At 52.2% G+C, this 15,719-nt stretch overlaps 5 protein-coding genes across 5 annotated transcripts; 2 read left to right on the top strand and 3 right to left on the bottom strand.

The window, feature by feature from the left end:
* Positions 1 to 926: 926 nt before the first annotated feature.
* J4E79_005537 (uncharacterized protein) lies at positions 927 to 1,536 on the top strand (the record flags this gene model as incomplete). The annotated part of the gene is made up of 3 exons (XM_049354415.1): positions 927 to 1,080; positions 1,134 to 1,405; positions 1,447 to 1,536. The coding sequence occupies 3 exons, from the start codon at positions 927 to 929 to the stop codon at positions 1,534 to 1,536; spliced, it is 516 nt and encodes a 171-aa protein (XP_049211280.1).
* A 3,992-nt stretch (positions 1,537 to 5,528) lies between these two features.
* J4E79_005536 (uncharacterized protein) lies at positions 5,529 to 7,059 on the bottom strand (the record flags this gene model as incomplete). Its single annotated transcript, XM_049354414.1, has 3 exons — positions 5,529 to 6,721; positions 6,773 to 6,925; positions 6,981 to 7,059. The coding sequence occupies 3 exons, from the start codon at positions 7,057 to 7,059 to the stop codon at positions 5,529 to 5,531; spliced, it is 1,425 nt and encodes a 474-aa protein (XP_049211279.1).
* Positions 7,060 to 9,110: 2,051 nt separating this feature from the next.
* J4E79_005535 (uncharacterized protein) lies at positions 9,111 to 11,502 on the top strand (the record flags this gene model as incomplete). The annotated part of the gene is made up of 5 exons (XM_049354413.1): positions 9,111 to 9,497; positions 9,545 to 9,657; positions 9,705 to 10,064; positions 10,116 to 10,699; positions 10,751 to 11,502. The coding sequence occupies 5 exons, from the start codon at positions 9,111 to 9,113 to the stop codon at positions 11,500 to 11,502; spliced, it is 2,196 nt and encodes a 731-aa protein (XP_049211278.1).
* A 678-nt stretch (positions 11,503 to 12,180) lies between these two features.
* J4E79_005534 (uncharacterized protein) lies at positions 12,181 to 12,819 on the bottom strand (the record flags this gene model as incomplete). The annotated part of the gene is made up of 2 exons (XM_049354412.1): positions 12,181 to 12,688; positions 12,737 to 12,819. The coding sequence occupies 2 exons, from the start codon at positions 12,817 to 12,819 to the stop codon at positions 12,181 to 12,183; spliced, it is 591 nt and encodes a 196-aa protein (XP_049211277.1).
* A 2,243-nt stretch (positions 12,820 to 15,062) lies between these two features.
* J4E79_005533 (uncharacterized protein) lies at positions 15,063 to 15,536 on the bottom strand (the record flags this gene model as incomplete). The annotated part of the gene is made up of 2 exons (XM_049354411.1): positions 15,063 to 15,069; positions 15,112 to 15,536. 2 exons carry the CDS (start codon positions 15,534 to 15,536, stop codon positions 15,063 to 15,065), a joined length of 432 nt encoding a protein of 143 aa, XP_049211276.1.
* Positions 15,537 to 15,719: the final 183 nt, after the last annotated feature.

The raw sequence follows: 15,719 nt of genomic DNA, 5'->3' as shown, positions 1-15,719 counted from the left end.
AGTCTCTTGCGAGGACTATGACCAGTGGGAAGGGGAACCAGGGGATGAGTAATAGGATTGGAGTGGGTAGGCAAGCTGGTGGTAGTTCTGTGAGTGGGAGGGGTAGGGACAGGGCGGCGACAACGGGTGGAAGGAAGACTACGTCGGCGTTGTTTAGGGAAATTGATGACTTGGTTGGCTTGGAGGACGAGAGTGGGAAGACGAAATAATATAGCGTTGCAACACCATCACGAAGATGAAAGATAAAAATCAATACGATGATTCCATCAAACATCATATTATCTATTTCGAGGGTAAGTAGTGCACGGTTGAGTAATCACGTTCTGTGTTGATGCCCGAAATCGATTAGGCGTCAATGCCACCTCCCATAATTCGCTCAGTGTCGGTAAACCACCTTCTCTCTTCCACAACACTGATTCCCACAACATCCAAAATCCGGAGCTGAACGAACACCACATTCGATCTGATGTTAAACTTTACCGCATACGACGGATCTGCCGGCTAATCCACCCGTTGCATGTCCATGCGGACCGGCAATTGTGAAACTCGACCCACCATCGACCGACTCACCCATCGCAAGTGCGTCAGGTTTCCGACACGTTTTGACAATATGTCGCAAGCGCTAGTGATCACGCGATAACAAGGCGTCATGTAGCGAGAACTGTTTGATGGAGAATATGGTAATGCTAGGTGGTGCGGTGAAGTGATCGCTCCTTGAAAGCTGGGGTAACTACCTAGGCATGCCTAACACTGACTGCTAACGACTGGAACTTGGCTAAGCCCTACATTTCATGTTATCTTTTACTTTCCTGTGGCATTTGGTCCACTTACTTAATCTTGTCGACTAACGCACTCCGTGGCCGTTTCCGTACGGGACTGATCCGCAACTCCTACACGGCTTCTTTCCACTTAACTGAGTACCCACCATGGATGCATCGACAAGGCTATACAAACGCTTGGGAGAGATACCAGAAGACCCGAACGACCCTGAAAGTCTGGACGATCTGATAGTCTGCGCATTCGGCGCCTTTGAGCGATACTACGTTTGCTGGAAGACAAAAGGAGGAGAATTTAGGCAAGGTGCGCATACGTTATCTGATAGATGGGGAAGCTCCATGCTAACAACCAAAAAGATGGCTACGATCTCCCTCCCGCACTCAAAGACTGGCTCTACCCCACCGACGGCACAACACGAGACTTCGCGTCCCTTCAAGTCGTCTTCGGCCGAGGCGAGGAATACTTCGCATCCGACAAGAAAGGCAAGCTGGAGTACAAAGAGCCGGAACTGAAGAAGCCGGCACCTATTGAAGATGACGAGAAGCTTGATAGGCAAGCACTAAGGAGATCGCGAACGGTCTCGTTCTTGCGGCCATTGTCGGAAACGAGCATGCGATCGGATGGTGGAGTGAGCGATACGAATAGAAGCAAGCGGTCGAGTTCAATTAGTTCGCAACGAGCGAGTCGGCCACCGAGTCTAAGTTATACGAATTCGAGGACGAACTCGGATATTTCGCTGTTGGGGGAGACGATTGTTGAGGGGCAAATGAGGCAACCGGGACGGCCTTCGTATATATCGCAGTGGACAGCTCTTAGCTCGGGTGTAGGCGATTCGGAGAAATTGGAGTCGCCGCAAAAGTCAGATCAGAGGACCGGCACCGAGCCAGTGATAGAGCCAGACCGCGAGCCGGTGTCGACGAAGACGATATCTCCAGCACCAGTTGAGAGCACACCATCGCCACCATCATCACAGCCCGCCCTGACCCCGGGACCCACGATACCACAACAGAGTCCTCCACCTCAACCAAGACCCACTTCAGAAAATCCACCATGTACATGCAACTGCCACGCTACACCGAACCCCTCACCACCCTCGCAAAAGCCCACCTACACGACCACCGCAACCCAAACATCACCTCCCCCTACTCCTCTTGCCAGAAAAAATTCATCTTCATCCTATTGGCCATCGCAAGCGAACTACACTGCCATACCTCAAGAGCCTTCCTACTACACGGACGAAGACTACGATACACCACCCGTTTTCATGGGGCGCATGTCGACGTACTTTAGCAAACCGGGGTACCAGTTGGGAGATAGTTTGTTTAGTGGGTATCAGCCGATTGATTGGGGGAGTGGGTATGAAGAAGTGGAGATGGAGGGGGATGGTTAGGGTGCAGGTGAAGAGAAGGCGAGCCGAGCACTTTGTTTAAGGGGGAAATCAAACACCGATGGGTCTACTATGACGCTACGTCTTCTTGTTTGCTGTTTTAGTGCAGGCTGCAGGCCGGTTCAGTCTCTTCCTTATATGAGGTGTGAGGAGGGATGAATTGGTTCAGGGTGTGTTGTGTATAATATTGATGAGTTTCCCCCCTGATGTAGTATTGATATTCAACGGTTGGCTCCTCGAATTGGTCGTTCGGAGATACTTTCAATTATTAATTGTTTCCTCAGCCTTCATTCGATGTTCGCCGTTGCCTCACGGAGATACGTATCGCTTGCCTCAGAGGCGCATCTTCACTTCTTCTGATCGGTCACCTTCACGACACTCATCATCTAGATTAGTTTCCTTTTCCTTTTCTACGCCTACGCGCATACTGAGTACACCACACCGCCAGCAAAACCGCTTTCAATGCATCGATAGTCGACCAAGACCGAGCGTACACCCTTTCGTCTGCGCCATGCAGCTTACTTTTCCAGCGTCGACACCGCCAGTCCCATCCATGCGACACCTACACGCGGTAAACGCGCCACCAATCCCGCCGTGCAACGTGCAACTAAGAGGAAGCTTGACCGTCAAATTCCAGCGATCGACTCTCCAGCTGCATGCAGGGTGAAGCGGAAATTCTCCGCCGTGCATGTGATAGATGACTTACATCCGAACCTTGCACCTCAGCATCGGAACAGAAGCATAACGTTGAACTAGTGTTCACAGCATATCCGGGGACTTGCTTAGCGACAGCTGATCCCCATGTCTACGCTCGGAAATGAGACGGTTATTAGCAACCGACCTCGTGGGCGATGACGTCGTGTCTCGTGTTACCTGACCTTCCATCGCGAACTACCCTTACCTGGGTACTGTACGCGAAACGCAGCAATGACAGCTGCCCGGGCATGTTCCGCCTCATTCTTCTTCTCACCAGTAAAGTGCACTCGATCCGATGCGCAGCGAAATACCGTAAAAGCAGATGATTCCGCACCCCCACAACCCCCACAATACAGACACGCGCGAACTCCAACTCGCAAAAAAAAACTGAATCATTGTCGGCGTTGGCGATCGCGATATCCAACTGCCTGTATTACCCAAAGGGGAAAAAGTCGGTGGAACGGTGGAACCTCGTTGTCTCTTCGCTTGCCTCTGCCTCGGTTCGAAGAACGCGAAGGACAAACACGAGACGTTGACATCATTTTGAACGGGTGTCAGAGAGACGCCAGGGTCAAGGACAAGGGCAGTTTTTCAGGGTCCTGCCGAAAGGTCCGATAGAGAAGCGTGTGCGACAGGTGCGACAGCAGACAGACAGCAGTACAGACGGCCGATGCCGAAGGTAGGGGATTCAGGGATCGACGATCTTGCCTTGTCTGAAGGAAGGGTCCCTGAGGTCGACTGACGTACGTCTGGATTGATCTGAGAACCACCAGAACCTTCAAGATGGTGTTCCAACAGAGCGCGCTCGTCTTCTGACATTCTGGACGGGGTTGCTTAGCGCCAATGAGCTGCTGTTCTTCCACCAGACCCCGCAAAGTCCACGCAGTCTGCGAACGCCCGAAAACCCGCGGGAAATCAGTATCATGATGCAAGCGATGCGACGCATGGCGTCTAGACGTGCCATACAACCTTCACATATCGCTATGCCGCGACTCTCGAGAAGGAAGTTCAGTTCGCTAGGCGGGATTGTCCGCGGCTACATATGCGAAAGTCTATAGATGCATTGCATGCGTGCGTGATTTTCGCTATTGGAAGGCTTCGTCACGAAGGCGGAAGAGAGGATACTGCTGTTGCGGCTGCAAGTTCGCGATGAGTGATTATCACGAAAGCTCGGTTCGAGCAAACATTGTTGATAAGCTGAGCTACCTCTCCATCCTCATGGACAATTGCTACAATACCTTCCATTCTTTAGTATCTGTTGGGATGGTAAAAACGGCAGACTAGCACTATCGTGAGGAAGTATGCACCCGCCCCCATTACGAAAACGCGTGAGCACACCCAGCTTACCCGCATCTGGTTCGCCAGAACGCCGACTGCACACCTCCCACTCTGGCGGTTCGTAAAGAAGCGTAAAAGGGAGGCTGTGCACTGGGCATTGGCATGCACAACACACACAAACAGCGGTTCTTTGTTTGTGCTGTGCAGCGGGCGCCGGATTGTGAACGCATCCGCAAGCACCAGGCTCGTAAGTGGGATGACATGCTCGTGGTCATGCTGCTGATTTAGCTTTCCTGACGGTGCAGTGCGATGCGCCTAGCTAATTGACTGACTTTGCCGCGCTTTGCTGAGCCGGCTCTGGAGCTACGACAAGGTGTGTTGCGACTGACATCGGTGTTTAGCCTTGATACCTAGGTAGCCTGGATGCCACCGAGGCCGTCCCGGCACATGCTCTTGTGCAGTGCGCCGCATTGCGAGTGATCACGTCGATTCAATCGCTGCCGCCGCGAGCGCTGGCGTAGCGCTCTCGTCGCGCATCCCGTGAGACGACGTAGTGGTGTTACATCTGTCGCCGATCATCCACGCATCTCATCGTCCTTTGGTGTAGGACGACCCCAACGTGGGATCTTGACAGAGCATGCGCGTCCAAAAGGTTAATCACGGTTTTGCTGGGAGATAGCCTATCCCTGTCGACCGATCAGAGGAAACTTGGAAGGTCAGCGAAAATCTCTGCGCTCCACGCTTCGCATGCAGGGCGTCTCATCTGGCCGCTTGAGGGATACGTCGTGTGGGCGAGGCGGGAACCCTGAAAAAATTGGATTGGCAGAGACGCTAATTGGTGGAGGAGGATAACACGAACCTTGCGGCCGTGCGGCACGCCCTGATGCGACTCAAGGACGTCACTCGACGAGGCTTGAGGGGTCCGTTGAGATGCCTCAATTGACAATGCGTGTTCACGATGAGAAGCATATGAAGATGCAGGATTGTTTTACTTTCTTATTTCATTGTGGGCTAGACGTCAGAACGCCAAAGGCTCCGTCTATACTTTTGCGAAACCCCCACGGGCAAACCGCCCAAGCATTGAAATCACCACCCAAATCCATCCCATTGTATATACGTATGCTTGCTTATTCAACACTCAAATGCAACAAACAGTGATGGCGGCGATCTATGCAGAACGGCCTCAAACGCACATCAAGCGAATGGTTCGGGCCAGGTCATAAAATATACACAGGCGACCGATAGTCAAAAGGGTAGTCATGAAGACTAAAAGAAGATATGAATAGAGATCGCCTAGGCGTTGGTATCATCGCGCACCAGCAGCGTCATCAATCATGGCGTCATCAAAAGCGACAGTAGCTGCGAGAGCTGGCTGTCCCTTCGCAGGCGTCTAAAACCAACCACTGTTGGTATAAGATAGATCAAAGTTGTTCATCGCGTTGAAAGCACCATTGGTCTGATCTATAGGCCATGGGTCCATGGGAACAACATCTTCGAAATTGCTAGGCATCGAGAGGGCGGCTGTGTCGGCAAAGTCAGGCGAGGCGGTACTCGTCATAGTTGCTGGCGCAGCAGTCATGCTCTTGGCGTAGATAGGATCGAAGCCAAGCATGTTCGGCATGGGTGCCGTAGTGGCCATTGGCATGGGCGCGTTGACGGATTCACTCGGTACGGCAGTGCTAAAGCGATACGCAGGGGTATCTTCCCAGAAGAGCGAATCGCTGGCAGCCGACTGAGGGGCTTTGAAGTCCAAGTCACCGAAGAGGGCTGGCTCTCCAATTTCCGAGTGCGCAGACGACGCTACAGTAAGGCCGGGACCGCTGAGTTTGGACTCTCCGCTGTGTGAGATCGGCTGCGCCAAGTCGTCGTTGAACTTGCTAGGGTCCAGCGGGAGATCAGTAGCAGACCAGACGTGGTCAAAACCAGCAGATGCTGTCAACCAGTCGCTATCCATGTTTGGGAGGCAATCTTGCGATGGCGAAGTGGACAGGCTGCCCAGACCGAACGTACTGTTCACGGGTGTTACACTGTTGGCTATCCATGGCCACTGATTCGAGAACGTGTCGCTGACGTTGCTGTTGGGAGACTCGCCGTCTTGTTGAAAGACGCCGGGCTGACTGCTGAACATCTCGTTGAAACCGAATGTGTCGAGGCTACCGCCGACGTTGGGAGTCGGCGACTTGTCGGCACAGCGCTGTGTAGAGCCGAACATGGTGTGGAAGTCGTTGTTCGATAACGATAGCGTGTCCATGGAGCGTGTAGCAGGCGGTTCTGGCTGGCTGCGAGTGCTCTTCTCTTGCGAGAGAGCGGAGAAGGCGGCATGGCCGTGGAGCGTATGCGGACGAGGAATCTTGTACGGAAGGCCAGAGACGTGAGCCGAGTTGTTGTTGCGATGACAAGGCTTGTGGTGGCCGTTTGCGAAGACGGTCAAGTGACTCTCCGAGTGCGTCGCAGTCAACTTGGGTTTCGCGCGAGCATCGTGGAGCGTCTGCCGAGTAGTGTCTATCTTGAGATCGATCTCTTCCTTCTTGGTGCCACACAAGCACTTGCCGCCGGAATGGCATTGGCAGCGGTTGTCATGAGCTAGAGTAACGTCAGAGATGTCGGGGACGGCCAAGCCAGATGTGAGCTCACTCTTCGCGTCGCCTTTGTCTTTGTGCAAGTCCTTGTCCTTCTTGTCGCCACAATCACACTTGGCGTGATGAGACTTGGACTTGCGCGCACCGCGACAGTGCTCGCATTGCTTGACAGGACGACCCTTGGGGTTGATGTGGTGGAGATCCCGATCTTCAAGACGAAATTAGCACTGTAAGGTTGTGAAGCGTCGCACTGAGCGACATACCAGTGTGGTTGCAACCGCTCACACGGTGGCCCTTGATGCAGGACGAGCAAGCCCATTTCTCGCCATCGATAACAGGCATACCGGGGCGATAACGGCCGAGTGCGGTCGTCGCAGCTGGCTACGAGCAGCTGGGTAGGAGCGGTCCAGGGAGCCAACAGGCTAGAAGCGGCGAAAAATGACGAAAATAATGCCACACGCGCGGTGTGAGCGTCTGGGTAAAGATACAGGGAAGAATAGTAAGGTTCAAGAGAAGCTAGTTCAAACGCCAGAGGGTATCTTGGGCAATGGTATGGTATGCTGACTTGTAACCGTGAACGCCGGGGAATGAGACCGAGGACGACAGGATGGAGTGGAGAGTGGAGTGGGAGATCAAAGGGGAACCGAGCGCAAGAGGCGCTGGCCGAAAGCGTTAGACGGAGCTCCTTGGGAACGACCAGACCAGTATACTATGTGGTGTTGTGCGGGTGAGGTAGTGATGAGAGGGAAGAGAGCGAGCGGGAGGAACAGGTTAAGAGGAACGCACACGGCCCTGCGCGGCGTGTAATTGGCTGTGGGGCTTAGCGTCATCGGCAAGTGCGCTCAGACCTCGACGCTCGAAGCAAGCGCGATCAGCCATCATGACGGCGGCTCCTTTGGGCTAGCGCTGGAATCCCACACTTGCATGCAAGTGCAAGCGCAGGTGCAGGTGCGAGCCAGCAGCACCTTCTCACCGCATGAATCCTGCCATCCGCCAGCCCGCCGCCGTCGCGATCCACACCGGACGCCTACGACGCCTGCGACGGAGCCTGCTCCTGTGCTGCGCTGGCCTCGCCAACCCGCCTCTAATCATGCGGGACTCCACGCACGGCATGTTTCATTGCGGACGCGATTCGCTTGTCGAGTCAGCATGTTTCCCTTACCGCGACGGCCGTAACTCGAAGCATCCGTCGCCCGTTGCCAAGTGGAGATCATCACTATTGTCTGCGTCGATAGCGTCCAGCACATATAGAACCGGAAGCAAGCCTATCCATTACTCTCAGGTACAGTGCCCGCTTGTATATCTCACATCAATCCTCCGGCCCAGGGAGCGCTAGCCCGTCGACTCGAATTTGCCCTTTTGTGGGACAAATGGAATTTAGATCCAACAGAGCGTCTAGCCCTTGGGACCACTGGGCACAGCGTTGGCATAATGTTTTTGAAACGGGACCCCATGGCTTCTCCGTGGGGTATACTCTGTCGGTGTATTGCACCGCTCTTATACGGGAGATCCTGGTGATCTTACGCTTGACGCTGCAGCCAGCCGTCAAGTCGTTGATCGTCTCGTGGAACTCTGGTACCGCTAATCTACGAGAGCCGGAGTAATTACAGCATCTGACATTGAACGACTTCGGATTCGGTATGCACTGGCCTTGTACATAATCGTGACCCGTGAACAGGTGTACGTATATCATATGATACGGTGATTCTCCAGACCCCGTACCCACCAATGGCTCGAAATTGTTGAACGTCTTGCTCAACGTGTCCAAGTGCACCGGGGACTTTTTATGGCGAGCTCATTGTAGTGTGTGGTGACCCAAGTAAGTCGGCACTAAAACCATCATCTGAACACCAATGGATCAGCGCATGATAGACAGGACGAGGTCAATATCGCGCAGCAGCAGTACAGTGGCAGCAGAAAAATATGGCTAATTCAGCAGTCTCTTGACGTCCATAATGCTTTTCACCATCGGTTGCAGTGTGCGGGCATTTCTGATGATGGCTGTGCATGGTGCTCCCACTGGCCGCCCGGAGCGCGTACGGTGAAAAGATAATCCAACAGCGACGTCGTCACCGACCAGTTAGTAGCTTCCGATCCACGCTGCAAGCAGATAACATCTCCCATGTCTTAGGAAAACGACAACCACCATAATGTTGTTGTCACTTTCCCATTCATCCAAGGCCATGAGGACCTGCTCTCTCTTGCCATGGTTCACGCTAGCGCAAAAATCGCAAAGCTCGCACAACTCTCCTCGGCGGCCTCTTACACAACACGCTCCTCTCGCTTTCCCACGCCAGAAACTCGCGCGCGATCGCGCAACAATACCGGACCGGTGCTCTGGATAAATACCAACGACATTTCTACCTGCAATCTCGAATACGACGCGCTGAAAAATGGCTGGCTACGGGGACTCGGATACGCAAATGGGAGGAGGGCCAGGCCAATACGCGAACCAGAATGGCACACCACCCGCGCAGCAACACCAGTTGACTGATCCCGAATTGCGCCTACAGGAAAATCTACAGCAGCTGCGCGACGGTGGAGACATGATGCACCCAGTCGGTCCCCAGCAGCCTCAGTACCAGCAGATGGCTCATATGGGGCCTGCAATGGGCGCGCATCCGCATTTTGCAGGTCCAACGCGCCCTACGCATTCCCCACAGCAAATGGCGCAACATGTCATGAATATGGACGGACACCACGACCCGTACGATCCCAACGACCCGAATCGCAAACGCTCCAAAGTTTCGCGCGCCTGCGACGAATGCCGAAGGAAGAAGGTATGCGATGCCTCTCTTTCTGCACAACATGCGCTTACTCTGGGTAGATTCGATGCGACGCGACCAGCGAGAACGGCCCAGAAGCCTGCTCTAGTTGCAAACGGACTGGGGCGCGCTGTCAGTTCAGCCGTCAGCCTATGAAGCGCGGCCCGAGCAAAGGGTATGTTGCGGATGTCTCAATCTGGAGTGCCTGCTGATACATTTCAGATACATCAAAGAGCTTGCGGACCGGCTTAATTCGCTCGAAAGCCAGATTCACCATCCTCCGGCCCAGTCGCATAACTTCGATTTCGGAACATTGGGTGATCAGCCGTTTCCTGATACCCAGAGCCCACCACAATTCAAGCGCCAGCGCACTCATTCTATGACAGACGGGTTCCACGAGGCATTCAGCCGGCCCAACTGGTCCGCACAGGATCGCGGTAATGGTGGATCTGTAGATGCACACGGTCTGCCTGTACTAGGTGATCAAGACTCGTCGCTCAATGGCAACCGTCGTACCTCTTTCGGAGAAATGAGTTTGGGCGGCAGTCTTATCACAGGCTCTCACGAAGAGATTCTCAAAGCGTACGTATACCCGCACTTATGAAATTTGCCAGACACTAAACCATATCTCAGGTATTACAACATCATTCATCCCACGCTGCCTGTCTTACCTCATCACGAGTCACAACTGAACCGCCTTACAAACTGTCCGTCGAAGCTGCGAGAGACGTTCTTCCTCGTGCTAGAAGGCTGTATCCGGTCTATCGCATCGAAGGCTCTGCCACCTATCGATATCAGTCTTAATCAGCTGTTGCAACAGTGCTTTACTTCAGTCGACGCGGCGAACTATTGTCTTCATGACACGGATAGTTCACGACGGTTCTATAACCACTTGGTATACTGCCAGTCACTGATCTTGCTTGCAGCAGCATCTGACAGGCCTGGCCCAAGCATTATAGGTAGTACTACTGGACTGCTCGCCCGTGTCTCAGCGTGCATTGCAGATGTCGGAATAAATGATGCCAGAACATTGGCTGGACTGAAAGAACAAGATCTCGAAGTGTATCAGACAGCTCGCCGCGTATATTGGACTGCGTTGATCATAGACCGTTTCCACGCGTCTAGTCAATCGACGGACATGATGATTCGACGATACTCTGGAACACTTTCGCGAGACGATTACTCAGCCCTGGGTGAAGTCGCTTATTATCTCGCTCGTAAGTGCAAGCTCTTTCCATTGATGACTATCCGAGACTAATCTTCATCAGGTGTTGCCCTACTCGTTGGCCGCATAGCCTACGTCAATCGCGCAGGAAGCATCCCAAATGTTGACCCAGCAGCTCCTTTCGCCTTTTCCGCGCTCAAACCCGGAACCACGGAGTCAGAGTACCTCAACGGAGCACTAGATGAAATCAAGCAGTCCATCGATCTGACCACCTTGACGAATAACTCACCCCCTCATCTGGCGCACCAGTATCTCAGAGTCTTCATCGCACGACTTTCAGGGCAGAATTTGTCTTCAGCCGAGGTTCTCGAAGTCACCAAAGACCTGCTCAGCAACCTCATGAGCGGCGCTATCACTCCCTTGCACCACATCTTCGCTGCCCTAGTCGCCACATCCCTCACTGAACTAAACGACCGAGGCGAACTAAAAGCAGAAGCAAGCACAACCATCAAAGAAATGAGCGACGCCCTATCAAACGGCCAAATCATCCACCGCAGCTCCGACGGTCTAGGCTGGGAAACAGCAATCGGCGACCTACTCCACAAGAAGAAGTCTTCCACACCTCCCTACACCGGTCCCGAACAAGCCAGCCCCGCGCTCGAACCCAACATGGCCGGCCTGCAACATCTCGCTGCAGCCGCAGTAGGGGAACGGGAAGGAACGGGTGATAATAACCGGCCTGGAAGCTCTTCGCAGCAGAAGGTTGATAATGATCTTTCGGCTGCTATGGCGGCGGCGAATGAGGCTGCTAAGGCGCAGGCGACTGCTGTTGCGGCTCAGGATCTTTTCCACTAGATGCGGTGAGCGTGGTTGTGGTATGGTTGTGCGTGAGCGATGCTTGTCTTCTTTCTTGTAATGGATATACCCCCTTTTAGCGGTGAGCTGGTATGATGGTCTGAATCGTAGGCTTGTATCATTTTGTAATGAGATTCGTTTGTCTACTTGCTCTGTCACATATCTGGAATCTGAAGTCCTGTGCCTTCAGCTGTGCAATTGCCTGACAACTTGCGCGGCATTTTATTTTGACAGACTTAAGGGTATGGCACAGTGTACACCGTGATTACGAAAGGCGAGTGAAAGCGCACCGTATTCGCACTCATCCACAGCATCGCTCTTCGACGGATCAAGTTGCTCTTAAACTCGTACATCGCGTATTTGGTTTCTTTAACACCCAAGAATGCCACGAGGTCCTGCCCTCAGCGAAATCAGGCTAGGAAAGTCTGCGCAGTGTTGAATACTTGAGCACACCTTAAAAATACGGCGCGAATTATTGCCGTCTCTATTAAGAGCCTAACTTGGTGTACATCTCTACGTAGAGTCCAAAGGGAAGGGACAAGTCGTCAAGATCACGAATCTCTTTATATCACGGGAGTCACAAATGCTGGAAGAAGTTCGAAGGAAAGGAAATAGGACAGTGAATTCGATACTAACTAGTAAATCCACACCAGAAATCCATGTCGACGTACGTCCCCTTCACCCCCATTTTTCTCTACGATCATCGCTTTCGCTTTCGTCTGCAGAGTCACTCTCGTATTCTTCGTAAACATAACTCTCATGTTCCTCGGTCATGACGACGCCCATCTCTCGCCTACTCGCAGCATGTGCAGCCTCGTCCTCTTGCTTCAGTCGTTCCAGTACGAAGTTGACCTCCGGTACTAGTACGTCGTCGACGAAAGATAACAGATCGCCGTCATGTGAGTCGTACCGTGCGTCAAAGAGAGGCACCAAGTCTTCTAGCAGACGTACGAGATAGGCGTCTTCTTCTTGGATGCGACGCAACTCGTCTGGGGGGTATCGCGGTGGAGGCGCACGCTGAAGGTCGGGTTCGATCGCATAGTTGAGGGACTCCATGAACCGCACGAGGTTGCAGCAGGTGTGCCGAACGCCTAGCCATGAAAAGACACATAGCCTGATGAGGTTGGTGATTGTCCACCTATTCGCCGCATCCTTTGCCACATCTCCTACGCATTGCAAAGACTTCCTACACGTTTGATACATATCTTGATTGCGAACATGAACGCGATCTAACCTTAGTAGACCCAATATCCCTTCCGAATTTCCACTTCTTAACCAGAAGTACTGGGAACTGGCATTATTGAAGAAAGAAGCCATGCTGGTACAGCCGTGCGTACTACAGCTGCATTGGCAATCGTCTGTCATCGTGTGTTGGAATGCTTTTGCAATTACATCGCAACGATCGTTTATAACTGCCAGTTCGCTGTCGAGCATGATGCAGGCCGCTTTTGTGCTAAGGAAATGTAACGCGGTGATCTTTGACCCCAGCCAGCAATCGGTGATATCCGCCCCTTTGCCTATGAACCAGTCTATCATTCCGAAAAACTCGGGTATTTCCGCAGGACGGTTATAATTTTTCGCCCAGAATGCGATTGCGAGGAACAATGGCGAGCAAGCTATATCGTGGCAGCATTCTTTGTCTACTATACCAAGGTCCTTGAAGCCAGTGTCGTACAGGAATTGTAAGATCTTTAACGTCGGAATTGACGAAAAGTTTGCATCGGGTTGTAGAAATTCGCTATATATTGTGGGGACTTTGTATATGTTGACTGAAGTCGGCCGAAGAGAGGGCGGAATCTTGAGGCCTATTCTGTCAAGTGCATGTGTTGCACACGTGGCGTGGGCGTCAAGAACGCCTCTTGATCTTCCGACGCACTCGCATTCGATGCCAGATTTTTCTATCATCTGTCGAAGCTGGTGTCTCTGTTCGATCAGATGTGCGGCCACGATCTCTGCTATATCCACTTGAGATCCCGCCAATGCGTGTATAACGGCAGATTCTAAACCCCCAATGTCTGCAAGATATTCTGCCGTAGCATTTTCGCGTACATCAAGCCAGAACTGCACCATATCTTGACTATGAGAGTCCACGGCCTCCAAGAGAAGTAAGGCCCGCGACCATACCGGAGGCGCATCTGATGTATAGCTCAAATGAGCATCGAGGAGGATCTGGCAGCCGCGTGTCCAGCCCATAAGAGTTGTTATATGATACAACTTTGAAATCTCTCCTTTTTTCCACGTGTGGTTAGAATTATGCGTTTGTGTCGCACTGCTAAAGTCCATTTCTGATCTCAGCAACGCTGACACAGTGATGTCGCTAAGGCCAAAGAAAGGATCTGGAAAGGATGTGAACGAAATTCCGACCCACGAGCTATAACTTTGGGCAACGTCGGTAGCTGTCGATATCCTTAGGTCGTAACGCAGAAGATCGAACCCCAAGATCTTGAATACGGATTTGGACGCGGTGTAGTTGCTCGAATCCCGCAAGAGGAGATCTACGCATGTTCTAATCTCATATGATCAGTCATTTCTGGGATTCAGCATTGTGTCTTGTTTACCTTCCGCTGTCATCAGTATCCGATGCATCTGCGTAAGTCATGTAACTTAGAAGCTGATCTAGGAACAGTTGATAGGTATCAAGGCTGTTGGGGCTCATGAGGTTCGCCGTGCCATTGCTAAGTGCACAAAAGTACTGTTAGGTTTTAGCAATGCCCCCAATAGTCAGATGAGGCGGTTGAAAACTCACGTGTAATAGTGTTTTTCCGTCCTTTAAACGTTCGTGCGGTGAAGCCTGTCGTGTCTGGAATATCTTTGTGAGCTCCGTAGAGTGATTCAAGGAATCAAGTTCATCAGAATGATGTAGCATGTCTCTAATCAGCCTGAACGCCGGTGAAGATTCCTCAGTGACAATCCGACGAAACGATAAGCTCGGCATGATCGAGAAAGTGCCACTTCCAATAGACAGTTGCATGAACAAACGGAGTTTTAGGCCGAGGATCAGGTAACAAAGTATCATCCCAAATCCGATTGTCATCTCGTGGCTTCCAGACGTCCACAATGGGCAGTTTGTATCATGGTAGTGTGCTTCGTTCCGTGACACGACGAATGGTGACCGCACAAATTGCTTCCTTAGCAGGCGCTTGCGGCATGTGCACAGGACGGAAGCATTCAGATTCTCCAACTGTCGGGAGGGCAATCGCCGCATGTTCTGCTCGAATCTTCGCACAGTTCTGGTCTCCTCTTCTAGAGTTACTGCAGACATTGGCAGTAGTGCATCGCTGGAACTCTTTTGTCGCCATATTGCGGGTGAACTCGGCAAGTGAACTCCGATCGGAAGATCTTGGGCAAATATATGATCATGCCGGCTGACGAAGGGCTGTATGAAATCTGAACGTCGTTGACTGGTGGCTAACTCTACGTTTGTGCTCCAGCTCTTTTCGATAAAGCAACCATTGGGCGAAGTCTGAGTGCGTCGCTGCTGATCGAGAATCAGTTGAGTGTTGAGCGAAAGTTGACCAAGCTGTCCCTGTACAGTCGCGAAGTTCTGTTGCCACTGATCCCTAAGACCTGTTAGCTGATATATCGTTCACACACCGATGCAGCAATTACATCTCTAACGCCTGCAATGCAATCTGCAGGTTCTGTCGAATACTGCTTAAAGCATCTCTCCAGTACTTGATATCGCTCTCTTTGAACGGATACGCTAGCCGTTTGATCACTTTCCGCGATTGGGTCGAGAACTTGCTGGAGCTCGTCGGAGGAGTGTCATCCCCGACCTTCGTCCTGATCGACTCTATGGAGAGCGCGCATTGCTGTATGATAGCTTTCACCAATGCGATGGGTGTAGTGGGGTCCATCCTACTAGTAGCGGTCTCCAGGTACTCAAGGAGATTGACCAGTGTGTCCAGTTCGCGAGTAATCTGTTCAGCCTTCTTTTTCGCATCTTTGACACCATTCGTATATTCGGAGAGTTTGTCGTACAATTGCAGGGACAGAGATATGACACCAACAATGGTGCCGGCCACTTCGGCCATGGCGGGCGTACAAAGAGATGGAAGGAGCGATGAAGCGAAAGGCTGGAAAGTGGGCAGATGATAAGACTTTGTAAGAAGGCGCAGCACAGCAGTGCGCCTGCCGCAGATAGCGTCCACTCAACGGAGTCGGCAATGCGGGGATCAGCCCAGCCTTGCGACGATGTCAACCTTGCAGGCTTTCAG

Source organism: Alternaria viburni (genome assembly GCF_023758015.1).
Source record: "Alternaria viburni strain BMP 2772 chromosome Unknown scaffold_10, whole genome shotgun sequence".
Lineage (NCBI taxonomy): Eukaryota > Fungi > Ascomycota > Dothideomycetes > Pleosporales > Pleosporaceae > Alternaria > Alternaria viburni.
Note: the sequence above shows the minus strand (reverse complement) of the source record. Positions and strands in the feature narration are given on the sequence as shown.